Consider the following 26,768-nt stretch of genomic DNA (forward strand, 5'->3'; position numbering starts at 1 on the left):
ATGTTGCTCCTCCCAGGGACAGAGCTCAGTGTGACGGCTGCAGTGTGGCTGCTGCTGGATGTTGCCTTCCTTGCAGCTCTCCTGCTACACTTGCTGCTTGGAGGCTACGGCTGCCGCTCTCCGCTATGGAGTGTTTTCCAGGACCTCCTCCGCTACGGAAAGACCAAGCTTGGCCAGCAGAGACCAGCCTGGCTTCATCATTTCGACCTGCCAAAGAGGTGAGTTCCCTCCACTGTTAAGCTGACTTCCGGTACAGGGGCTGGTAATGTCTGCTGTGTGTAGAGGAGATCAGACAGCTGGTTTTATGTCTTGCACGTTGGGGCTTTTTCTGGACCAGTGTCCACTCTGCAATAGATGCCTGTGCAGTTGGGACTGGCCAGGGGGGTGATTTCCCCCCAGGCAGCCTTACATTCAGTGATTAAGGTCTGGTCTTGTGTACCGGTGTGGTGGCTAGGTGATATACTTTGTCGAGGTATTATACCTGGACTACTTTGGTAGAGTAATTTTATATGTCAGTATGTCAAACTAATATACTTCATAGAATTGTACTACCATGTAGGATTGATTGAGAGAGGAGCGCAGTGAAGGGGTGGTGTGCACAGCGCAGGGAAGGAGGGGGGGCTGGGGAGCACAGCGCTTCCCTCACCTTGGGGCCCCCCTTCCTGGCTCGCCCCTCCGGTATTTTAAGTGGCGGTGCAGCGGCTGACAGCGGGAGAGGACTCACCGCTGTTCTTCCAGCCGGCGGAGGGAGCTATGCTCTGTGCGCCGCTAGTCAGACTAGCGGCACACAGATCAGCGCTCCCTCCGGCGGCTGTAACAGCGGCAAGTCCCCGCCCGCTGTCAGCCGCTGCTCTCTCCTCTTCTCCCGGGCCTCTTGGTTCACCACGCAGCTTGTCTCCTCTGGCTCTGCTACACTTTGAGCCCCCGAAGGCACAGATCGATAAGCCGCGGATGGATATTGAGTAATTTGGTCAGAGTTGTTTTGCGCATGTGCAAAAAGGCTGTGCGCGTGCGCAGTTATGATGGTAGAACAACTTGATGGGAATTGTAAAACGACAGGACACCGGTATTCAGGTCTGTTGTTGTAAGGCAAAGTGAAACACAGGGGCTAGCTGATAAAAGTGCAAGTAGAGGTCAGGCAAGCTGGTAAATATACACAGCATGATGCAGAGTTTGCCTGGAGGGTCCATGGGCAAACATCTGCCTGGTCTCTGCCCATTGTTATAATGACTGCATGTGTGGATAAGGTGTTAAACAAGTTGAAAAGTTTTTGACAGTCCCTAGACTCCAGGAGGGCTGCTTTCTGACTTGTGTGAGAGACTGGACAGGAGTCCTATCATAGGCAAGTAGCCTCTGTGTGATGTGAGACTGCAATAAAGCTCTGCTCCATCTCAGGCTATTCTCAATTTCTCTCCATTTCTCCTCTCTCTGGGCTAGTGCACGCCAAAATTGCAACAGCAATCGCTAGCAATTTGCGAGTGCGATTTTGTGAAGCTGTTTTTGAATGATTCGCTCCAAAAAACGCTACATGCAGTGTGTTTGTGATTTTGAAAAAATCATAACACTGCTGTGAGAACACTCTCATATGGTACATTAGCCAAGCGCTTTTCAAATTGCTGTCGTTTTGAAAAACGCTCAGACGCACTCTTGGTGTGCACCAGCCCTCCCTCATTCACCTTTGTTTCCCTCTTCCCTAGTGCTGGGTGTCTGTGTCTTCTTGTCCTACAGGAAAGCTAAATAAAAGTGCAATCCCGGTGAGGCAAATATCTTCTTCCCTCTATTTCAGCTTTACTCTCCTCACCGTTTCTCCCCTTCTCTGCATAAGGTTTTAGACATTACTATAAGCACTTTTCTGAGCGATTTTACCGCAATCACAATTTTACCGTAATCACAATTTTACCGTGATTTTAATGTAAGTCAATGGGAGGGTTTTGTAAAAAGCTCTCAGAAAGCTCTGATGGCTAAAAAGTGCTCAGAAAAGCACTTATAGGCCCCATTCACACTTAAAAGCGCAATTTCATGTGGAAAAATCACTGGACACTGCAGCGTTCAGCACTTCTATAGCACTGAAGCGCGATCGCCGGGAAATCTTCTTAAAATGGTGCAGGCTACACGTTTGTGTTTGGCGATTTGTGTTAATTGTCGGCGATTAACGCAAGTCGCCTAAATAAGAACGGGCCCATAGGGTTTCATTGCACTAGTGCTTTAAAAAGCGCTTGAGCGTTTTGCCGAAATCGGCGGCAAAACGCTCTAGTGTGAATGGGGCCATAGTGTGTCGTAGCCCTTAGTACTTGTATGCTGCGGGTGAGTTGGGCGCCGGGAGTGCTGAATGAAGGCTCTCCCTGCTGCCGCTTAACTTCCTGGCGGCGTTAAATACTATTCCCCCTCCAAGTCGTTGCAACTCGGAGGGAGGTGTAATTTGGGGTACGGCGATCGCCGGAGCCCTGAAGTCAGGGCTGTGGAGTCGGAGTCGGGGCAGTTTTGGGTGCCTGGAGTCGGGAAAAAATGCACCGACTCCTAATGAATTTAAACTGTAATTAAAATAGAAAATATGATAAAATGTTCTATTTCTCAGATAATAGTCGTCATAAATAATTTATACATACAGTAATAGCTGTGCTTAGTCCACAAAAAAGAAATAAACCAATCAAAATGAGTTACTTGTGCTGCTTCAATAAACCAGTCCCCGTATTTTTACAGTCAGATCTACACATCTGATTGTGACTGTATATATGATGTGTACACAGGAATCTCTTATATATATGTTACAGCCAAAACCAGAAATCGGCCAATTCTAGAATTGGCCGGCCGTTTCTAGAACTGGCCGATTTGACGTCGGCCAAAGTCCAAAATGCTGGAAATTTCTGACATTGGCCGGCCAGTTCTAGAAACGGCCAAGGTCAGTCGGCCAAAGCCCAAAACGCACAAATCCCAGAACATCCCTGGTCCTGTCCAGCACCATGAATGGCACTGGGAACTTCCTCTCTGCTCTAAAATACACACAACAGCATAATAATCTTTTTAAAGAAAAGTATTTCTTAGTTACAGCTGATGCAAATCCTGCAATAAATCTGCAGTGTGTCTACATCCTGCTTTCTTGGGAGCAGACATATTGTTAACATCCTGTGCTTTTAAATTAGCTGCTCTGCTGTGGCAGTCAGGTGACACAGGGAGAGATCAAATTACAGTGGTGATTAGTTACAGATGAGGGAGGCTGTGCACGGCTGTGGGTGCTTTGGTGTGCAGTTTGCATGGTCGGGGGGGGGGGGGGGGGGGGGACTTTGCATGGCTGGAGGGTCTTTGCTGTGCACTTTGCGTGGTGTTGGGGGGGGGGGCGGCTTTGCATGGCTGGGGGGGGGTCTTTGCAGGGTGCGTTGCATGGCTGGGGGTGCTTTTCTGTGCACTTTGCATGGTCTGGGGAGGGGGGGGGGTTTGCATGGCTGGAGTGTCTTTGCTGGGTGATATGCATGGTGGGGGGCGGCTTTGCGTGGCTGGGGGGTCTTTTCTGAGTGCTTTGCATGGTGGGTGGGGGGGCGGCTTTGCATGGCTGGGGGTGGACTTTGCTGGGTGCCTTTTAGGCTGGGGGTGCTTTGCTGTGCACTTTGCATGGTGGGTGGGGGGCTGCTTTGCATGGCTGGGGGGTCTTTGCTGGGTGATATGCATGGTGGGGGGCCGCTTTGCATGGCTGGGGGGTCTTTGCTGGGTGATATGCATGGTGGGGGGCGGCTTTGCATGGCTGGGGGGTCTTTTCTGGGTGCTTTGCATGGCTGGGGGTGGGCTTTGCTGGGTGCCTTTTAGGCTGGGGGTGCTTTGCTGTGCACTTTGCATGGTGGGTGGGGGGCCGCTTTGCATGGCTGGGGGGTCTTTGCTGGGTGATATGCATGGTGGGGGGCCGCTTTGCATGGCTGGGGGGTCTTTGCTGGGTGATATGCATGGTGGGGGGCGGCTTTGCATGGCTGGGGGGTCTTTGCTGGGTGATATGCATGGTGGGGGGCGGCTTTGCATGGCTGGGGGGTCTTTGCTGGGTGATATGCATGGTGGGAGGTGGCTTTGCATGGCTGGGGGGTCTTTTCTGGGTGCTTTGCATGGTGGGTGGGGGGGCGGCTTTGCATGGATGGGGGTGGGCTTTGCTGGGTGCCTTTTAGGCTGGGGGTGCTTTGCTGGGCTGGGGGAGCTTTTCTGGAGGCGCTATTCAGACCTCCGATCAGGGCGACCAGAGAGGCGGAGAGAAGCAGAGCAGCTCACGCGCGACCCGCCCGGACCCGTACACTTCAATGCGGAAGTGTTCAATGATGTCACTTCTGCATTGAAGTGTATGCGTCCTGCAGGTCGCGTGTGAGCTGCTCTGCCTCTCTCTGCTTCCCTGTTCCGGTCGCCCTGATCTGAGGCCTATAACTGCAGCGGGGGAGGAACGGTGAGCGGGGCTTCCTGGCTGGCGGAGGGGAGAGGAGAGCAGCTGGCGGGGGAGCGGTGCGGGAAACTTCGTGACTTGGCCGGCCACAGTAAGTCACAACGCGTTCTGGCCGGCCAAAGTCCGAAATTTACGGCCGTTTTGTATATTGGCCGGATCAGCCGGCCACTTTGCGCTGTGACCGGCCAGAACCCGAAGTGGCCAGACTTCGGGTTCTGGCCGTAACATATACACGAAATAACATCTATGCTGTAAGTATAAAGCCTGATGTGTAGCCGTGTCACTAATAGAGATGGTCAATGAGATGGAAATAATTCTGCGTTGATTCTGATTTATGCAAATGTACTCAAGAAATCAAATAACACTTTGCTCATGAAATCAAATAATTTGATATGTTGTTAAAATTTGGTTTGGTGACTACAAATTAAATGGTACCTGAGAAGGATGAAAAGAAAAGCTTTATACATACCTGGGGCTTCTTCCAGCCCCCTTCAGGCTAATCAGTCCCTCGCTGTCCACCTCCACCACCTGGATCTTCTGCTATGAGTCCTGGTAATTCAGCCAGTCAGCGCAGTCCGGCCGCATGCCGCTTCCACAGCCAGGAGCGTTCTGCACCTGCGCAATAGTGCTGCGCAGGTGTAGTATGCTCCTGGCGGCGGAGTGTGTGCATGCGCACTACGCCAGACTGGCTCAAGTACCTGGACTCATAGCAGAAGATCCAGGTGGCGGGGGAGGACAGCGAGGGACTGATTAGCCTGAAGGGGGCTGGAGGAACCCTCAGGTATGTATAAAACTTTAATTTCATCTGTCTCAGGTTTACTTTGTTGCACAGTAGTACTATACCAGTGTTCTCCCCAGAATTTGTTTCCAGCCGGGTGGCATGAAAAAGTAGCCAGGTGGCATGAAAAAGGAGCCGGGTGGGGCGAGTTGAAAATGCAGGGCAACTCTGCTTACAGCATAGGAGGATGTGAGGAGCTGAACCGATGACAGCCGGGTGGTCACAAAATCTAGCCGGGTGGAGCACCCGGCTAAAAGAGCCTGGGGAGAACACTGTATACTCTGCATATGCACTCTCCACAGAGCTGCAGGGAATCCACTGAGAATGTTGTGGGGTGGGGAGTGAAAACAATGATAGGCGGGTACAGAAAACTCAGAAATTAGCATTAGCGAGGCAGGGATCATAGTGCCAGGAGGGAAGTCAGTAAAGATGTGTTATCTGACCGAGGGAGATGGCGGTCTGGTAAAGGGGGAGGGGATATTCGAGATGGAAGAGGGGCATATTTGAGGGGTTATTTGAGATGGTGGCGAAGGGGAGGACATAAAGTGGGGGGGGGGGGAGGAATGAGCCTTGGGGAGTTAAAGTGGTCATACATCTGTTCACTTGACAGCCGATTGACCAACCATCAGGGCTGTGGAGTCGGTCCAAAAATCCTCCGAATCCTCAGTTTAGGATTCCACCGACTCCTCAACTCCGACTCCTCTAATTTGCATATTACAATTTTGTTGATTAACAGTATGTAACGTGAAATTCGTCTCTTAACTGCCAACGCTTAGGAATTTTACAAGACAACTGAAGTGAGAAGGATATGGAGACTACTGTATTTATTCCATTTAGACAAAAACTAGTCCTTGGTAAGAGTACTTGTAAAAGGTACAAACCGTAACAAAGAACATCTATCAGGCCCTAGGCAATGTAAGTGTGGGTACATGTAAGAGTGATGTGCAGGTACTCTGCAGGGGAATGAGGAGATTCTTCCTCTATTACACATTCTTCATGCACAATCTGAACCAGGTGTATGGGTGATAGACAACTCCTCTGTGTTCAATGTGCACAACATTCTCAGTGGATTCCCTGCAGCTCTGTGGGGAGTGCATATGTAGAGTATAGTACTACTGTGTACCAAAGTAAACCTGAGACAGATTAAATTAAAGTTGTATACATACCTGGGGCTTCCTCCAGCCCCCTTCAGGCTAATCAGTCCCTCGCTGTCCTCCTTCGCCACCTGGATCTTCTGCTATGAGTCCAGGTACTTGAGCCAGTATGGTGTAGTGCACATGCACACACTCCGCCGCCGGGAGCTTACTACGCCTGCACAGCACTATTGCGCAGGTGCAGAATGCTCCTGGCTGTGGAAGCGGCACGTAGCCAGACTGCTCTGACTGGCTGAATTACCAGGACTCATAGCAGAAGATCCAGGTGGTGGAGGTGGACTGATTAGCCTGAAGGGGGCTGGAGGAAGCCCCAGGTATGTATAAAGCTCTTCTTTTCATCCGTCTCAGGTACCCTTTAATTTGTAGTCACCAAACCAAATTTTAACATATCAAATTATTTGATTTCATCAGCAAAGAGAGTGCATACATTTGCATAAACCAGCATTAATGCAGAATTATTTCCATCTCATTGACCATCTCTATTAGTGACACGGCGACACATCAGGCTTTATTCTTACAGCATAGACGATATTTAGTGTATATATAAGAGATTCCTGTGTACATATCATATATACTGTACAGTCACAATCAGATATGTATATCTGACTTTAAAAATACGGGGACTGCTTTATTGAAGCAGCACAAGTAACTAATTTTGATTGGTTTATTTCATTTTTGTCGACTGAGCACAGCTATTACTGTATATATACTGTATATATACATTATTTTTAATGACTATTATATGAGAAATAGAACATTTTATCATATTTTCTATTTTAATTACAGTTACAAATTCATTAGGAGTCGGAGTCGGTGCATTTTTTCCGACTACAGGCACCCAAAATTGCTCGACTCGACTCCACAGCCCTACCAACCATTTGATATTATTGAATCACATAAAAATTTTGGGTGGAAATTGGTTGAATGTATTGATCTGAGATGTTTGGAAATCTTGGGCCAATGTGTTTGACAGGTGCGATAACCACGAATGATAGATACGACGGAAACCCCCAGCCGGTGTCCCTTAAAATGTATTATGTGCCCCCCGGTGCCTGTACTTTACCCATCACACTGTCCCTCGAGTGTCCTTGCTTTATTCCCGCATCGGCGCTCCACGTGACTACTGGCATATACGACGTGGGGTGCGTGTGTGACGTCATTTGGGCTGGGGCTGCCATGATAATGGGCCTCTAGTTTGTGTCCCCCCCCCCAGGCCATATGGTCCCAGTCCTCCCCTGGGGGTTACAGTACTCCTTTAAAAGAATCGCACCACAGAGCCTTCGCTGCCCAAGCCCATAACTGACGCAAAGTGCCCACTGCTCAAAGCCTGCAAGCGCAGTAGGCAGTGGTTGTGGGGTGCTAGCGTAGTCCCTGCATCTGTGCATGTTTACAACTGTTGATTAGTAATATAGTACGACCTCAATTATCACAAGCCCGCACACAGCGCAGCTACCCTGCGTGCTGTGTGCAATGAATGAGATACGGATCTAAAGCAGCAGGTGGAGGGGGTGGAGTTATGGGCGCACAGTGGGGAGGAAGAACTGTCACTTCCTCCTTGCTCGTATTCAACGTTCTGCCTCAGTCAAAGACTATGGCCAAAATTCACTAAGCTTTATCAAACACTTTATCAAACGTTTGATAATTTACCTCATGGGTAAAATCTGATTTTGAATTCACTAAGGTGTTATAGATTTATTGAACGGTTTATCGATAAAACATTTGATAAATATATAACGCCTTAGTGAATTCAAAATTAGATTTTACCAAACGTTAAGTGTTTGATAAAGCTTAGTGAATTGAGGCCTATGACTGAGCAGAACTGGGTTTACAGGGGGCTCAGGACGGGGGAGGATGGTGCTGTGTGCTAGTCGCAGTACCAGTAATAAAGCAATGTTAAAAGTTTAAAGAGACTCTAAAGTCTCAAAAAAAAGTCTTTTTATTTAACTAATATGTTTAACATCTTTGCCCTAACTAAACTGCCGCATTCCCTCCGCTCTAATCTAACTAAATCCCCCCCAAACTCCCTGGGGAGGCAATCCGGGCAGCGCTTCCGTGTGAGGCAGAGCTATGAGCTGCAGCCCCGCCTCACACGTGTCTGTCAGCCCGGACAGCCGCCTCCCCCCGCACCTCTGTCTTCCTTCACTGAGAGGGGCGGGGGAGAGACGGAGATCCGCCGCTGACAGACGCGTGTGAGGCAGGGCTGGAGCTCATAGCTCTGCCTCACATGGAAGCGCTTAGGGCAGCAAAATCCACGACCAAGAAAGTCGTGGATTTTGCAGGGGAGAGGGAGGGGGGAGTTAGGGGGGATTTAGATAGTTTATAGCGGCAGGAATGCGGCGGTTTAGTTAGGGCTATTGTGTTATACACATTTATTAAATAAAAAGATTGTTTTTTGGAGGCTTCAGTGTCTCTTTAAGGGAAGGGGGGACCGGGTCAGGGGTATGCATGGACACAACTTTAACTTTTCCCCCACAAAAAAATGTGCATAATTAGCAAGCGGTTCTCCCACAACAACACACATAATTAGTCAGTTTACCACTCAAAACAAACATAATTGGTGATTTTCACTACACCCCTTAAAAAAAAAGTTCATAATATGGCAATAATCCCCATTAACTTAAATATTTATTTACTAATATGAAGCCTTGGCCTTTTTCCGGCATTATTTAGGGGACCCAGCAGGAAACCTCATATAGAAATTCCGGTAACATGATTGGGTGGACAGCACCCTCTCGAACTGCTAGGTTTCAGATAGGTTGTAGTAAACTACACCCACACTGTTAAGTCAATGACTGCGTTGTGATTGGAGAACTGTTCCCTATGAGGTTTCCTGCTGGGTCCCCTAAACTAGACTTCTCCCTCCATCAGACCCCCCCCTTGCTCCCCCAGCAGCTGCTTATCAGACCCATAGATCAGCACTGTGATGTGTGTGAATTCATCTCCCCTCATTGCAGCTGTCTGAGAAAATGCGGCTGATGGGTGAGCAAGAGAGGGGGGTCTTGTGGAGGGAGGAATGGAGAAGTCCAGGCCCTGTCTCTGTTAAGGACATAGCAGAGACTGGAGGAGGAGCAGGACACCAACTACCTTCTCCTACCCGCCATCCCCCGCCCCAGGAGGTACAGGGGCTTTTGTTGAGCATCCCTTTCTGATCGATACTTGCAATAGATTTTTGGTCAAACGGGAAAATCTGTGTGTGAGCACTTTAATTGGCTGACTGCCTTTATCGGCTGTAGACATAATTAAAGCTGATAATGGTATCCTGCACTTTCTGTCATAGAGGTTCATGTACTAACTGCTGCTAATCTTGTTGTTACAGTATTATGATTAATCACTATATGATTATTGTGAGTGTTACGAGCATAGCGTGTGATACACAAGTAGTATAACGTGCGTAACAGGGTTGTGGAGTTGGAGCAATTTTTGGGTACCTGGAGTCGGAGTGGTGTCATTGGTGTCATAACTGAGGGGTCGAATGATTTTTGTACCCAATTCCACAGCCCTGGTATGCATTAGACCAGAGTTCCCCAACCTTGTCCTCAAGGCCCACCAACAGAGCATGTTTTGCAGGAAACCACAAACATGCACAGGTGAGGTAATTAGTGTCTCAGCAGAGCTGATTAACCTCTTGAGGACTGCAGGGCTAAACCCCCCTAGTGACCAGGCAATTTAAAGTTTAAAAAGCCACTGCAGCTTTAAGGCCAAGCTGCAGGGCCGCACAACATAGCACACAAGTGATTTCCCCCCCCCCCCCTTTTCTCCCCACCAACAGAGCTCTCTGTTGGTGGAGTCTGATCGCTCCCCCCATGTTTATTTATTTTTTTAATAAATATTTGTGTTGCCGCTTTTTTAAAAAAAACAAAACCCTCTTCCTTTAAATCCCTTCCCTCCCTCGCTCCCTCCCTCCCCACAGCCGGCCAATTACGGCGATCGGCTGTCATAGGCTTCTGCCTATGAGAGCCGATCGCTCTCTTGTCCCCCAGGGGGACAGCCGTGTCACACGACTGTCCCCAGTGCAGCGCTGCTGCTGATCGCAGCGCCGCACAGAGTGCAATAGCCGCTCGGAGACTGAAGGCGGGGCGGAGCTCCGCCCCCCCAAGCAGGAGATGCGCGCGCAGCCTGCGCGATCTGCAAAACAGAGCCCCAGGACTTTACACCAATTGGCGTTAGGCGGTCCTGGGGCTGCCGCGGCGGTCCTGGGGCTGCCACTGCGGCCACGCCTACCGGCGTGACGCGGTCGGCAAGAGGTTAACTACCTCTGTGGATTTCCACAAAACATGCACTGTTGGTGGGCCTTGAGGACAGGGTTGGGGAACACTGCATTAGACTAAGGAGTCGGGGCAATTTTGGGTACCTGGAGTCGGAGGTTTCATAAACTGAGGAGTTGGGAGTCGGATGATTTGTTTTTCGACTCCACAGCCCCGGTGCCTTACTGTAGCAACATTTGCGTTAATTATGTATTGTGCTAATGGTGTAACTTGTAGCACACTACTGGCATTAGTAATATTACTGGCAGTTAGTGCATCAACCCTATTGATACATGAAGTTTTGAAAAGCCAAAAGCACTCATAAAGGATAATTTTATTTGATTTAATCTATGTTTTTAATTGATTAAATGATTTATGATAATAAACGTTTAGAATGTTTTTACATTATTATTGAGGTATTTTGCCTGGGAAACTGAAATGGATAAGCCGTGTACACATACTAGGTGGTTCTTGGACGATCAGGGCGGCAACTGCCAAGAATCTAGCTATGTTCTCCCCAGAAGATTTATCCAGCTGGGTGGCATGAAAAAGTAGCCGGGTGGGGCAGGATGAGAGAATGCAGGGCTGGGGCTTCTGTGCACAACTCTGCTTACAGCATAGGAGGAGGTGAGCTGATAACCGTGGGGTGCTCACGAAAACAAGCCGGGTGCAGCACCTGGCTAAAAGCGCCTTGGGAGAACACTGTCTAGCATATGTACAGTGGACCTGAGCCTTCCCGACCTGTTACCAAGAGATTCGGAGGGATGGATCACCTTGGCTGAGGGGGCATTGCTCTGCTTCTTACACCTCTGGCTTTGTTGTGCACCACACATTTTTCATCCTCCCTATTCCATATAGTCTAACTAAATTCTCATGACTATTAGGAGTACTTCTTTTGAACTGGTAATTGATAATTTTGTCTGGGTTGACACACCTCATTAGCAAAATTAGTTGCACTGATTACAAGTTATTTCTGCAGAAACTGAACACAGCTGCCGTTTAAGTCCAGCAGAACGGAGTCACCAAACCTAATAATCCAACAAGAACCAGCAGATGTGCATGTTTATAAGCGCCATGATTCACAATCTATTGATCATCTCTGTGCAGTGCATTTTATGTAATACTTGTTGCTTTTCTCCACAGGTGGTTCTCTCATTTTTATTATTTATCCGTAATCTGGAATGGAGCTCTGCTGTGGTTAGTTTGTCGGACGCTGCTGTCTGGGGCACACATGCCAGTGTGGCTGGAGTCACTGCTTTATTTGTTTAACAAGGAACCACACCAAAAAACATCAGGTAAAAATACTAATCCTCCAGTGAGGATCTTATCACCACATTTTGAGCTGCTGTTCCTTTACTACTTATTTACATGAAAAGCTTAGACAGGGGTCACACTCGTGTCCATGGAAAACAGCAGCGTTTTTCTACAGACAAATCTGCAGTGGCTGACTTTTAGCCAGCTGTCCGCAATAGAGACTCAAAGCGAAAGAAGAACAGAAAGGTCCTCAAAAGGATACTGCACTACTCTAAATATGCTAGTAATGAAAAAGCAATCTTTATACCAACATAAAAACAAGTGTAAAGTGGGAAGCAGGAATTGTCAAAATAGTTTAACAATATACATATGAATAGTGGAGTCTCCTAAAAATAGCAAACCTCAAATGATGGGTACGTCATGTAAAGTGCATGACATAGACCTGCAAAAAGGTCAATCTGACTACCTGTAACCAAGGTATATAGTGAGGCAACTCGAGAAAGGATGGAAAAGCATAGAGTAATGGAGTGAACAAAAATGGGACCCAATGAGGATGAAGTGAAGCAAGAAAAAGAACCGTGCCAAGTGAAGTAGCAGAGGCAGAGAATAGTATTACCAAACGTGTAGGTAGAAAACTATAAGTGCCCACATGATGTAGCTTACCAAACAATGAAATGAGTAGAGAGTCGCTCACACTACTTCCCACATTAGACTGGCTCACGTGGTTAGCGGCGTGGGTCTCCTCTCTACTCCAGAATCGAGACGCGATCGCCAGGAAAATGCTGCATGCAGCACATATGCTATTGTCAGATATCGCAAACTGGGAGTAATCAACGCAGTGTGAGTAATCCCATAGGGTTACTTGTGCAGCAGTGTTTTGTTAATTGTTGATCAGCAAAGCGTGAACCACGGGCAGTCCTAAGAGCCATAAAATATAAGTACACTTGCAGTTTTCTCTGACTAATTTAGTTAGAGGGCATGGCCTACTCTGCCTGGTTAATCTTTGCTTACTAAATGACCACCTGTACCCTGAACCAGCTTAGGTAGCCATACATCTAGCGATGATGGGCAGATTCAACAATCTTTCTCTGATCGAATCTGATTAGAGGGATCTGTCGGCTGCCCATACACTGCAGGCCTATTCAAGATCGATTTCATGCTGAAATTGATTAGGAATTGATCTTGTGATGTCACAAGCATCCATGTTACCCCAGAAACCACCATGTATGCAGATTGCAGCAGAGCCAGTGATGGACAGGACTGCGCCGGAGGTTTCGTCGCTCATCTCGATATCGCTTGTCATTACTACTGTGCAGCTGTTCGATCGATACATGCGACCAATTTTGCCCCGAAATTGGTCACCTCGTCGATCAGGCATGCTCTTGGCGGCACCGATTTTCATCCATTTCAATAATAATGATCAAAATGGATGGTCGATCAGCCGCCAAGTCGACAGATGTATGGCCACCTTAAGACTATTTTGTTGTCACAGCATATCTTGGTCAGTACACTGAAGGCACTAGAGCCCATTGGCAATTACCTTTTTCTCCTTAGTCTTCTCCTAGCTGATATCTTCAAAATTGTCAATAAAATGCTTTTTAAACCACCAGCAAGCAAGAAAATACTCAAAATAATTTTGAGTATTCCACCTACTTTTTTGGTACTTTTTCAGTTGCAAACTGCTGACAAGTTATTTTAAGTAAAAGATGAAAAATTATCCCCTAGGAGAAAAAGTAAATTGCAAATGGGCCCTATGAGAATGTAGGGTGCCGAGTCTCGCTGTATGCAGCCGTCATTAGAGCGACCCGGAAGTGATAGTATTCTGACAGTTAGGCCCCGTTCACACTGCACGCGTTTGTGTCCGTTTTTAAGGTACGCGTTTTGTGTGCGTTTTGCGAGGGCCAGAAAAATCAATGCAAAGGTATGGCCCTCGTTCACATATACGCGTGGCAAACGTATGCGTGGCAGAAACGCATAGTTGGATGCATTTCTGTGCGTCGCACACAGAAACGCATTATAATGAAAGTCAATGGGCGCGCACTAAAAACGCATGGCATGCGTTTTTGTATGCGTATTCGGAGGTGCGTTTCTCGTCGGAAGTAGCTGACTCTTCCAGGTATGATCAAAAACGCATAAGGAAAAAACGCATACAAACGCATTACAAAAACGCGTACAAACGCATGCGTTTTTCCAGTGCGTTTACTACATGCGTTCTGCACGTTTTCCACACGCACATAATATGAACAGGGCCTTAATGTGGTCGGTGCTCAGTTTGCTGAGGGATATAAAACAGGTGACCCCAACCCTCAGTCTGCGGTCCACTGCCGGTCTACCTGTTTTGTTCAAGTCCGTCGGTCTTGTCTCTTCTATTTATTTATTTTTCCAGCAGAGCAGCATGCAGCATAGTGTCAGAGTAGGTGGTACTGTTCTCTCATTGCAGCATTAGCTGTGCTCTTTCATCCTCTGTAGGGTCCGGATGCTGACATCAGGAGCTGTACAAGTATGGTGCAGCACAGCTGACGCTGCAATGTGAGGACAGAGCCACCTGCTGACACTATGCTGCTCTGTTAAAAAGGCCAGACCTATGGACTGGTGGTAAGGCTGGCTGGGGGCACATCTAGCTACCTAACTTGGGAGGGTGGGCTATATAACACTGGGGCAGATCTAGCTACCTAACCTGGGAGTGGGGCAACATAACACTGGGGGCAAATCTAGCTTTCTAACCTGGCAGGGGAGCTACATAACACTGGGGGCAAATCTAGCTTTCTAACCTGGCAGGGGAGCTACATAACACTGGGGGCAAATCTAGCTATATAACCTGGCAGGGGAGCTACATAACACTGGGGGCAAATCTAGCTATATAACCTGGCAGGGGAGCTACATAACACTGGGGGCAAATCTAGCTATATAACCTGGCAGGGGAGCTACATAACACTGGGGGCAAATCTAGCTATATAACCTGGCAGGGGAGCTACATAACACTGGGGGCAAATCTAGCTGTATAACCTGGGAGGGGGACTACATAACACTGGGGGCAGATCTAACTATATAACCTGGGAGGGGGACTACATAACACTGGGGGCAGATCTAACTATATAACCTGGGAGGTGGACTACATAACACTGGGGGCAGATCTAACTATATAACCTGGGAGAGGGACTACATAACACTGGGGGCAGATCTAACTATATAACCTGGGAGGGGGACTACATAACACTGGGGGCAAATCTAGCTATATAACCTGGCAGGGGAGCTACATAACACTGGGGGCAGATCTAGCTATATAACCTGGGAGGGGGACTACATAACACTGGGGGCAGCTCTAACTATATAACCTGGGAGGGGGACTACATAACACTGGGGGCAGATCTAGCTATATAACCTGGCAGGGGAGCTACATAACACTGGGGGCAGATCTAACTATATAACCTGGGAGGGGGACTACATAACACTGGGGGCAGATCTAACTATATAACCTGGGAGGGGGACTACATAACACTGGGGGCAAATCTAGCTATATAACCTGGCAGGGGAGCTACATAACACTGGGGGCAGATCTAGCTATATAACCTGGGAGGGGGACTACATAACACTGGGGGCAGCTCTAACTATATAACCTGGGAGGGGGACTACATAACACTGGGGGCAGATCTAGCTATATAACCTGGCAGGGGAGCTACATAACACTGGGGGCAGATCTAACTATATAACCTGGGAGGGGGACTACATAACACTGGGGGCAGATCTAACTATATAACCTGGGAGGGGGACTACATAACACTGGGGGCAGATCTAACTATATAACCTGGGAGGGGGACTACATAACACTGGGGGCAAATCTAGCTATATAACCTGGCAGGGGAGCTACATAACACTGGGGGCAAATCTAGCTGTATAACCTGGGAGGGGGACTACATAACACTGGGGGCAGATCTAACTATATAACCTGGGAGGGGGACTACATAACACTGGGGGCAGATCTAACTATATAACCTGGGAGGTGGACTACATAACACTGGGGGCAGATCTAACTATATAACCTGGGAGAGGGACTACATAACACTGGGGGCAGATCTAACTATATAACCTGGGAGGGGGACTACATAACACTGGGGGCAAATCTAGCTATATAACCTGGCAGGGGAGCTACATAACACTGGGGGCAGATCTAGCTATATAACCTGGGAGGGGGACTACATAACACTGGGGGCAGCTCTAACTATATAACCTGGGAGGGGGACTACATAACACTGGGGGCAGATCTAGCTATATAACCTGGCAGGGGAGCTACATAACACTGGGGGCAGATCTAACTATATAACCTGGGAGGGGGACTACATAACACTGGGGGCAAATCTAGCTATATAACCTGGCAGGGGAGCTACATAACACTGGGGGCAGATCTAGCTATATAACCTGGGAGGGGGACTACATAACACTGGGGGCAGCTCTAACTATATAACCTGGGAGGGGGACTACATAACACTGGGGGCAGATCTAGCTATATAACCTGGCAGGGGAGCTACATAACACTGGGGGCAGATCTAACTATATAACCTGGGAGGGGGACTACATAACACTGGGGGCAGATCTAACTATATAACCTGGGAGGGGGACTACATAACACTGGGGGCAGATCTAGCTATCTAACCTGGGAGGGGGACTACATAACACTGGGGGCAGATCTAACTATATAACCTGGGAGGGGGACTACATAACACTGGGGGCAGAGCTAGCTATCTAACCTGGGAGGGGGACTACATAACACTGGGGGCAGAGCTAGCTATCTAACCTGGGAGGGGGGCTACATTACACTGGGGGCAGATCTAACTATATAACCTGGGAGGGGGACTACATAACACTGGGGGCAGATCTAGCTATATAACCTGGGCGGGGGACTACATAACACTGGGGGCAGATCTAGCTATCTAACCTGGGAGGGGGACTACATAACACTGGGGCAGATCTAGCTATCTAACCTGGGAGGGGGGCTACATTACACTGGGGGCAGATCTACCTATCTAACCTGAGAGGGGGGCTATATCACTGGGAGCACATCTAGCTATCTATATTTGTGAGGGGAGCTACATAATACTAGGGGAATATCTGTGCCTGTGTGAGGTTGTTTTGAGGCCCAATGGTTTTCCATACACCCGCACCATAGCCCCGTTTCCTTTCCAATCCGCTGACTACCCCCACCCAGTCCTGGAGAAATGTTTGGATTGGATAGTGGTCCCCGGGCCAAAAGAATTCGGGGCCCATAATATAAAGCACAGTCTTTTAAGCAGTAAAGAAGCTTTCACCCACCCTCCTTGTCCCAACCAACATGGCTCTTGTAGGATGTGCTCCTGGGTGCAGGATCCAGTGTGGAAGCGTTGCTACCCCAACGCTTTGTAACCAATGCTTTGTAACACCAGCAGTTTTTACACAATTAAGCCAGCCTTGGATGGTGCCCAGGCTCTCGTGTTGTCGAGTGAAAGTATTCCATTTGCCCATTTCAGGAGTGTCGTAAGGTAGCCACACATATATCAAATTTTCAGCTCCATTTCTGGCAGATACGATCACTAATCACTCGCATTTCAATGTGCAGTGCGTGGTAGGAATTGACCCCCTCTGGTGAGATTCCGGAGGGAAATTGTCACATCGGGTGGCAGTTCATTAGTGTGTGGGTAGCTTTAGTGGCATTTAAAACTTGAAGTTAGAGATGTGAGTAACCTGTTTTCATGCTCACTCTGGTCCAGTGATTCACAGTGTATCAAAGGCAGGAGAGGAAGCTAAGTGATAAGTAACTGGCATTTATTTTAAACTGGAATAAATATGGCATCTGCCATATTCCTCTGTCTTCAGGGTTTGTTTGTTTTTTTAGTTTTTTTTTTTTTTTATATAAAGTGTGCTGATGCAGAATCTGTTGGATTTGACAGAAGCACTTGCCTAATAAAAAAAAAAAAAAGACCACACATATTTAAGTTCGGCTTTCTGATCTAAAGTTTAGGACTTTTTCCAAGATCCTGAAAAAAATCTGTCTACTTACTCCTGGCTACTCTAAATCACAATTCGTGAGTTTAGATCCCTTCTAATGCAAGGTTGTTTTTTTTTTTATTTTTTTTTGATTGAATTCTAGGTGAAGAGCTTTCTACTATCCTTGCTTTGTCACTGATATGGCTTCACAGCCTGGGAAGATTAGCAGAGTGCCGCTACGTCAGTGTCTTCTCCAGTGGGGTCATTAATCTGGCTCAGTATTGTCTTGGCATTGGCTTCTACATTTTCATTGGAATTACTCTACTAGACCATCCTCAGTTAGATGTGAAGACAGGTAAATATGAGGGTCAGGTTGGGGATTATCAGGAGTTTGAATTTGGCATTAACCCCTTTGCTCTGCAATTTTTATGGTCTTCTGCTCTGATGTCCTGATCGTATTCCACAGATGTACCAGTAGTGGTGTTGTTCAATTCAGCACGGCGAATTAGAACTTCCCAATATTTCCCAATAGTTCAGCATCCGAACAAGCGGATAGGAAGGAGTTCACTGCCTTGCCTGTCACGTTGCAGTTCACATGATTTCGATACATTGTCCTTCTGGTTTGAAAGTCACATCACTGCAACATGCTGAATTTGAGCACCATCGATGTACATGGAGGGCACGGCACATAAAGAATGGAAAGGGTGGAGAGATGAGCAGATGATTGGCAGGAAGTGGGCATAGTAGGTTGTGCCACATCTCCTGCGCTGTCTGGTTTTATAAAACGTTGGTAAAGCAGCTTGGGGTCCATTGCATGTATTATTGAGCTTTCCCCCTTAAAGAGAACCTAAACTGAGAAGGATATGGATTTTTCCTTTTTTTAAAAATACCAGTTGCCTGGCTCTCCTGCTGATCCTGTGTCTCTAATACTTTCAGTCACAGCCCCTCAACAAGCATGCAGATCAGATGCTCTAACTGAAGTCAGACTGGATTAGCTGCATGCTTGTTTCAGGTCTGTGATTCAGCCACTACTGCAGCCAACGATCAGCAGGACTGCCAGGCAACTGGTATTGTTTAAAAGGAAACATCCATATCCCTCAGTTTAGGTTCCCTCTCAGTTAGCGGTATTGTCACCATAAAAATCACATTTCAACAGCAACTGGTCTGAGTGTATTAAGTGATAAAGATGCTAATCGTGCATTCAAAACTTTTTTTGCTGTCATGGTTTGGAGTTATCACATACTTTAGGAGCACTGGCCCTAGTGCCAAACAGTACCAAAAAGTTGAATGCTGTGAGTTCTTTTGAATGTTGGGAGTTCTTTTTATCTATAACATATACCTCCTCTTCCTTTTATTTCCCTGCCTAGCTGATCACTTGTGTTTACAAGCAAGGCTGAGGTGACTCAGTGATTGGATGTGTAAATAAAAAAAAGACTCTGGGAGGGGGGCAGCTAATGAATACACAATGAGCAAGAGAAAGGAGGGGGGAAAACAAGATTCAGGGAGGGGAGGATATGATGTCAGCATTAGCTTGGCAAGATGGCCACTGCCTAGAATAGGATTTTCTGCTTTTCCTTTGTAAAATTCACAGGAATCATTACGTGGATAGCACAATACATCTGTTATGTAAGTAGAAGTAGTATTTATCTACTTATATACCGTATGTGTTTTTTATTTCTAGGTTAGCATGGGTGTCGCTTGTTCTTTAAAGAGAACCAGAGACGAAGCACTCTCATGTATTTTATTACATTTATCAGTGGAAACATGACAGTAAACACCTACCCTGCTTTTAGTTTCATTCTTATCCGCTTAATTAGTCTATTATCAGCTGTGATAAGAATCCCCGACTGGCTCAGTCTAGGTTTGACCTGGAATCATTATAGCTGAGTCACTCTTCTGTGGAGTCTTTTCAAGCCCAAGCCTGCCAAATCCTGGCTCAGATTTCCTGCTTTGCATACTGAGAGCTATGATGACATGGGAGGGGCTGCTCCTGCTGAGAGAGAAGCTCTGAAACAGACAAGTGTGGCTGCTGTGTGATCTACCGTATGTGCTCTGTGTGCACTCTGCATAGATACTGATGATGACTGCAGTTTCATTCCTATGAGAAGACTTCCTACAGGCAGCTGCACATTATACCAAAATGAAAACACACAGATGAAAGGCTGCAGCAGCCTTTCTCATATAGCCTAAATAGCAGCCTAGTCTCATATAGCCTAGACAGCACATCCAGAACAACTCATAACCCGGAAGCAGAACGGATATGAGCCGGTGGCCATATTTGATTTTTCCTGGAGCAATAATGGATAAAAAACACTAAAAAAGGCACACCAGAGCGGCGAAATTATCAGGTAGAGCATTTATTCTTTACAAGCTATCGACTGATATGTTTATTTTGTGTAAAACGTTTATCTCTCGTTCCCTTTAAGGTGGTCGCACAAGATACAATAAAATGGTCCGATTTTACAGCAGTTGGATAAAAAAAAAATTCTATAGAAAAATTAAAAGCTTTTTTTTTTAATTTGGGAAAAAATTCCAATTGGTTTTTCTGTTTTTTGGGGGTTTTACCCCAAGTTATTTATTTATTTTCTTGATCGGGAGTGGCGGAAATTTCTCATCAATTTCATAGTCTAGAGACGCAAGCAATTTTTTCAGCGTTTTCAATCATTTTATTTCGTAATTGTGGAAAAATTGAACACGTGGTACATCAGATTTTTCAAATGTTACAATCAATCCACAAAATTGATTGTAAATCTTCAATTGCAAAGAAATGTAAAAATTGTATGGTATGTGGCCACACTAATGTCGGCTCAGTTTATATATTGTGGTGAAAGGTGCATTACCATACATTCACCAACAAAAATTCATCCTATTTTCTGGATATTTCACTAGTTAGTGTATTTACCATCAGATCGTCTCATTCCTAAAACTTCCTCCCATGTATGGACGTAGGGCTGTGGAGTTGGTATAAAAATGATCCAACTCCTCAGTTTATGAAACCTCCAACTCCAGGTACCCAAAATTACTCCAACTCCGACTCCACAGCCCTGTATGGACGTGTTTGGCTTTCTTTGTTATACACTGGTTTTGGTAACATTCATTGTATTTGTAAAGCACTTTATTAGTATTTGTTTTTTTTACACTGAAATTTGTGCCAGAGCAGAAACTAGGAAACTGAGCTATAACACTGGATTTCTCCTTAGCTGTAGAACACAGGAATGAAATGCAGATGCTGAATTGTTTTCTTTTTCCTGCCTAGTCACTATTTCGGACCTTGCGTCACAACTCCACTGGTATCACGTCATGGGAATGCTGGTGTTCTGTTGGGCTTCAGTACATCAACATAGATGCCTCGTCATCCTCGCCAGTCTAAGGAAAAATAAATCTGGTGAGTCGTTTTAAGAAGTTGTTGAAATATTCATTTTGTTCTATGTTTTCATTTAGTGCTGACATCTTCCAGCATGCTTTACAGAGCACATGTTCATTGTCCCTCAGAAGAGCTCACAATAAAATCCCTATCATAATCTAAAAATCTTAAGCCAATTTTTTTGGGGTGAACTAATAACTTATTAGTTGGTTTTTGGAATGAGGGAGGAATTTGGCGCGCCCAAAGAAAATTCACATAAACTTGGGAAGAACATGACGACTCCATTCAGATAGTGCCGTGGTCCACAAATGCAAATATATCTATAGAAAAATAAATGTGGAACAGACCTAGATGGTGTGTTTTGTATAGATCAGGGCTCCGTACGGGCCATACCATTACTTCCAGGACTCCTTTCTTCTTTTTTTACACTGAAGATGGTTCTTAACCCTTTCCCTGCCTGCCGATTTGTCCTAAACGCAAACCTCTACAGCCAAGCAGTTTTTAGACATTTTGCAATCACTAGGCTTACTTAAAGGAGTCATCAGACAATATACAGAAAATAAGTGCTACTTACCGGGGGCCTCCTCCAGCCCCACGCTCCCAGCATGTCCCTCGCCGCAGCTCTGCAGTCAGCCGTTCCCCGTAGCTCCATCCCGGTCCCTGGCGATGACGTCAGGGCGAACTCCAGTTAGTTCTGCGCAGTCCGCTCCGGCCCACGTGGCAGTGATTGACAGTGCCGCTTGTGCAGGCGCAGTACAGGCCGACCTGGAGGCTGTGGAGTCAGAGTTGGGGCTGGAGGAAGCCCCCGGTAAGTAGCACTTATTTTCTGTATATTGCCTGATGACTCCTTTTTAAGATTTTTTTTACAAAAAACCTACATGTAATAGGACAACATTTTGTACTTTTTCTGGAGATATAACAATTTTTTTTAATGAAATATGTAAAAAAAAGTAAAATAAAAAATATGTTTCTATTTTTTTTAAAAAAAAAGCTGAATTACTGTATATTCTGGTGTATAAGACTACTTTTTAACCCTTGAAAATCTTCTGAAAAGTCAGGGGTCGTCTTATACGCCGGGTGGCATTGATGCCAGGTGATATGCCCTGTCCTGTTACCGACTATCAGATTTCACTAGTGAGGACTGTAGCGAAGCTGCGCAGGCGCGCATGTGTGAGATCTGAGAGGCAGAGAAGGAGGTAAATAGGATACAGGGGTGGGCCAGAAGGATGAAAGAGGCATGTTTTATGGGCACAGTACGATCTTTTCTTCCATACCGCTTTGATAGACAGAGAGAGCTATCCAATCCACTTAGGAGGAGGGAGAGTTGACCAATCCAACCAGTCAATCGCCTATATACTGTTATATACTGGGTACCACATACAGTACAGCACCAGTATATGATGTTTTTTATAATTTTTATTTGGTGTGCAATGGAAGAGGGGTAGTCTTATATGGCAAGTATATCCCAAACTGTATATTTTAACTGGAAAAGTTGGGGGGTCGTCTTATATGCTGGAATATATAGTACATCCAACGATGCCAGATAGGTGCTGCCACTGCAGGTAGCCAGATATAGGTGCAGCTAGTATAGGTGCCGCCAATACAGGTAGCCAAATATAGGTGCAGCCAGTATGGGTTGCCAGGATTAGGTGCCCCAGTATAGGTAGTAGGTATAGGTTTCCCAGTATAGGTAGTTAGGTATAGGTGCCCAAAGTATAGGTAGCAGGTGTAGTTGCTATAGTATAGGTAGTTAGGTATAGGTGCCCACAGTATAGGTAGCAGGTGTAGTTGCTATAGTATAGGTAGCAGGTATAGGTGCCCTGCGGGGAGGGGGGCCCATGAAGAGGGAGGGAGGATGATGCTGGCCCCCTACCAGCAGTGGCACCTATACCTGCTACCTAAACTGGGGCAACTACACCTGCTACCTATACTGGGACACCTATACCTATTCCCGTGGCCCCATGCGGTGTGGTGTGTAATTAACTCACCCGATTGCTCACTCCATGCAATGTGTCCCCCTCCGGCAGCAGGCTCCTCTCTGGCTGCCTGATCTGTTTGATGCATAGTAATCACGCGTCATACAGGAAGTAGAGAGGAGACTGTGGCCGGCGGGGGACGCCGCATGGAGCGAGCGACTGGGTGAGTTATTACACACCGACCTCTGCTCCAGTTTCGCTGAGAAGCAAAGGAGGGGGGGGGGGGGGGGCCATGGAGAGGGAGGGGGAGGTATGATGTCGGCCCCCCTTCCCACTGCTTCATGGGGGACAAAGTGCCAAAAAAATGTATTAGGTACGCTGTTGGCAGTTGGAGTCCTTGCCTGACAAAATGTACCTAGTACGTGCTTAGTAGTTAAAGGGTTAAAGGCATTGGTTGTATGTTTGGGCTATGCCATCTTGCTGCAGAAATCATTTGCCTCCCTGGTTGTTTTGCTTGTACAATGAAAAACTGGGTAAACCGTGGCGACAACAAGTGTAGTATACAGTAAAACCTCCTTTATTCAGAACTCCGTTAACCAGAAGTCTCAAGCAACCAGAAAAATAATTTTGACCTTGCATGACCTTTTACACTTTATACAGTAATACACTTCTTTTACATTAAGTTAAAGTGACACTGAGGGAAAAAAAGTATGATATAATGAATTGTATGTGTAGTATGGATACTTAATAGAACATTAGTAGCAAAGAAAAGAGTCTCATATTTTTATTTTCAATATATAGCTTTTTTATATAACATTGCATCATTCTCTAATATTTGAAGTTTACAAACTACACTCTGTATTTTAAACTATGAAACAGAGCTGAGCTAATGACCCTTTGAACTTCTCTGTACTAAAATATTATCTGAAGTTCTTTCACTGTTTCTTTGATGTATAAGTGCTTCAGAAAATTGCATTGCTCTCTGACAAAATTAGTCAGAGAGCTCAGAGAAGCTCTTTTGCATAGATAAAAACTGAGGTTTCTCAACTCTTCCTCTACTGGAAACAATATTAGACTCATCTGTGCTACTAATGTTCTATTTCTTAGCTGTGCTACACATACAATTCGTTATATTATACGTTTTTCACTTCAGATTCCCTTTAAAGGGGAACTGAAGAGAGAGGTATATGGAGGCTGTCATGTTTATTTCCTTTTAGACAATACCAGTTGCCTGGCAGCCCTGCTGATCCTCTGCCTCTAATACTATTAGCCATAGCCCCTGAACAAGCATGCAGCAGATCAGGTGTTTCAGTGGTTCAGACTTATAAGTCTGATCTGACAAGACTAGCTGCATGCTTGTTTCTGGTTTTAATCAGATACTACTGCAGAGAAATAGACCAGCAGGGCTGCCAGGCAACTGGTATTGATTAAAAGGAAATAAACATGACAGCCTCCATATACCTCTCTCTTCAGTTCCCCTTTAAGCATGTGCTAGCATTGTCCTAATTTGTTTTTAATTACTGTATTTCAACATTAATGCAGAGTTTTTGGTAAGTATGCAGTGTGGGGTATAGTACTGTTTTGTTTGTTTTTTTTAGCTAGGTTTATTTTTAACCTCTTTGATACCAGCAGCCTTTGCCCCTTTGATGAGAGGTTGCTGGTACAGTAAAACTTCACTCCCTGACCAAGCGCCGCAAAATTTTGCCGCTGCGGCCAGTCACGCCATTCTGTCCCCGTCACAGGCTCCTCTCTCTGCTGTCTGTATGATGGCAGAGCGCTGTGCGCCAGTCAGGAGCCGCTTTCATTGGCTCCTGACTTTGTCAATCAATGTAAGCCAATGGGATTGACTTACAGTAATAACAGGGCCAGGAGCCAATGAAAACAGCTCCTGACCTGCTCACAGAGCTCTGCCATCATAGAGACAGCAGGGTGAGCAAATTGCGGCATGGGCAGATCGGCGGTAACGCGCAATTTAATGCGACGTAGAGTCTATGTCTAGTCAGGGCCGTAGCACCACCTGCTGGACGTAGATTCGTACTGCGTCGGTCCGGATTTGGTTAACATTGATTCTTAAAGGATGCATTTGGGAAAATAAAAACGTTTAAAGTGGATCCGAGATGAAAACCTAACTATGACAAGTAACTTGTCTATATATCTTCTCTAAAGTTTAGATAATTTACACAGCAAATCTATCTGCAAACAGCTTCAACAGTTTTATGTTTATTTATTCCTGTGATACAATGATAGCGTCCATGTTCTGTTTGTCACATTACACACAGGCAAGCTGATCTGTATCTACAGCCCTCAGCTCAGTCCCCTCTCCTCCTCCCCCCTCCTCCCCTGAAATCTCTGGCTAGTAACCTCCTCCTGCCCAGACTGAGCCCCCATAAGCCCTTGCAACATGGAGTGCCAAGGCACTTTGAGCTGTGGGCGAGGCTTGTTTAGTTTATAGGGAATTAGAGTATTAAAACTAAAAAAAAAAAAAAAAAAAGTATTTGGCTTGAGGAATGCCCTATAAACTATATAAAAAGGAACACAATTTTGCAATGAGTAAAAGTTTATCTCGGATCCACTTTAACTCACCTGGGACTTCTTCCAGCCCCTTGAAGTATCTTAGGTCCCACACTGTAGTTCTGCTCTGAGCCAGGCCTCCACTCTTCCCTCAGGAAACTTGCAACCTGTGGCCAGGTCAGAATGTTCTGCTGATGTGCAGGAGCGCCGTGCAAGTTTGGCTTCACCCGCGCCCTTTTTAAATACTGTTATTTTAACATATGATTTCTAGCACAGATAAAGATGAAGATGCAATAAAAAAAACCCCATTGTTATAGACGATATTTTAAACTTTCAGCTTTACCCCGTGCCCTTTTTTCTGCGTGCCTTTATTTAATGTATGCATTTATGATCTTTGGGCATTGTATTGACCACAAATGTTTTGTGTTTCAGGAAAAGTTGTAAGCCTGACCCACGCTGTGCCCAGAGGAGATTGGTTCGAGATGGTGTCCTGTCCACATTATTTTGCGGAGCTGCTAATTTACATCTCTGTCGCCATGATGTTTGGATTCGCTCATACAACATGGTGGCTGGTGGTTCTATTTGTGCTGTTTAACCAGTCTGGGGCTGCAGTTTTATGTCATGAATTTTATCATGAGAAGTTTGAGGACTATCCTGCTCACAGAAAAGCCTTAATACCGTACTTGTTTTAAAGGGACGCTCCAGTAGGCTTGTCATCGCTTTTACAAGGGGAGTATTTTGTTACTGTTGGTCTGATGCACTAACTTTGGTAAAGTTGAAATGATCAGATAGCGCACAGCAGTTTTACCAGGACTAATGCCAGGGCAGTAATGCGTGTTACACAATTGTTACCTGTGGCCTGTCTGTATGTGGCAACTTTGCCACAAATTAGTGCACCAGGCACTATGTTACTTGACTGCAGTGTTTTTTTGCCAATGCACAAGGTCAGTCAGAAGAAACATGTCTGTGTTTCTTACAGCATTTATTTGATTTTAATCCATCTGTGAATTCCAGTGGTTGTTGGCTACAACCATTTATTATTGATTTATAAAGTGCCAATACAATCTGTGGCACTGTACAACGTAAGAAACAAACATGGGGTACATAATAATGCAGATAATGTTATATATGTTACGGCCAGAACCCGAAGTTTGGCCACTTCTAGTTCTGGCCGGCCA

The 26,768-nt window shown here is 46.1% G+C and overlaps 1 protein-coding gene across 1 annotated transcript; it reads left to right on the forward strand.

Moving 5' to 3' along the window:
- On the forward strand, positions 1-26,768 carry SRD5A3 (steroid 5 alpha-reductase 3). Its single transcript, XM_068278575.1, has 5 exons — positions 1-218; positions 11,731-11,882; positions 17,963-18,154; positions 21,056-21,184; positions 26,023-26,768. The coding sequence occupies exons 1-5, from the start codon at positions 1-3 to the stop codon at positions 26,280-26,282; spliced, it is 951 nt and encodes a 316-aa protein (XP_068134676.1). The 3' UTR covers positions 26,283-26,768.

Source organism: Hyperolius riggenbachi, chromosome 1 (genome assembly GCF_040937935.1).
Source record: "Hyperolius riggenbachi isolate aHypRig1 chromosome 1, aHypRig1.pri, whole genome shotgun sequence".
NCBI lineage: Eukaryota > Metazoa > Chordata > Amphibia > Anura > Hyperoliidae > Hyperolius > Hyperolius riggenbachi.

Excerpts from the sequence above, each read along its gene's own strand:
- SRD5A3 (XM_068278575.1), top strand. The coding sequence starts at position 1 with ATGTTGCTCCTCCCAGGGACAGAGCTCAGTGTGACGGCTGCAGTGTGG. Across the intron at positions 18,155-21,055 it reads TCAGTTAGATGTGAAGACAG|TCACTATTTCGGACCTTGCG; the intron begins GTAAATATGAGG and ends TTTCCTGCCTAG. Across the intron at positions 21,185-26,022 it reads TCTAAGGAAAAATAAATCTG|GAAAAGTTGTAAGCCTGACC; the intron begins GTGAGTCGTTTT and ends TTTGTGTTTCAG.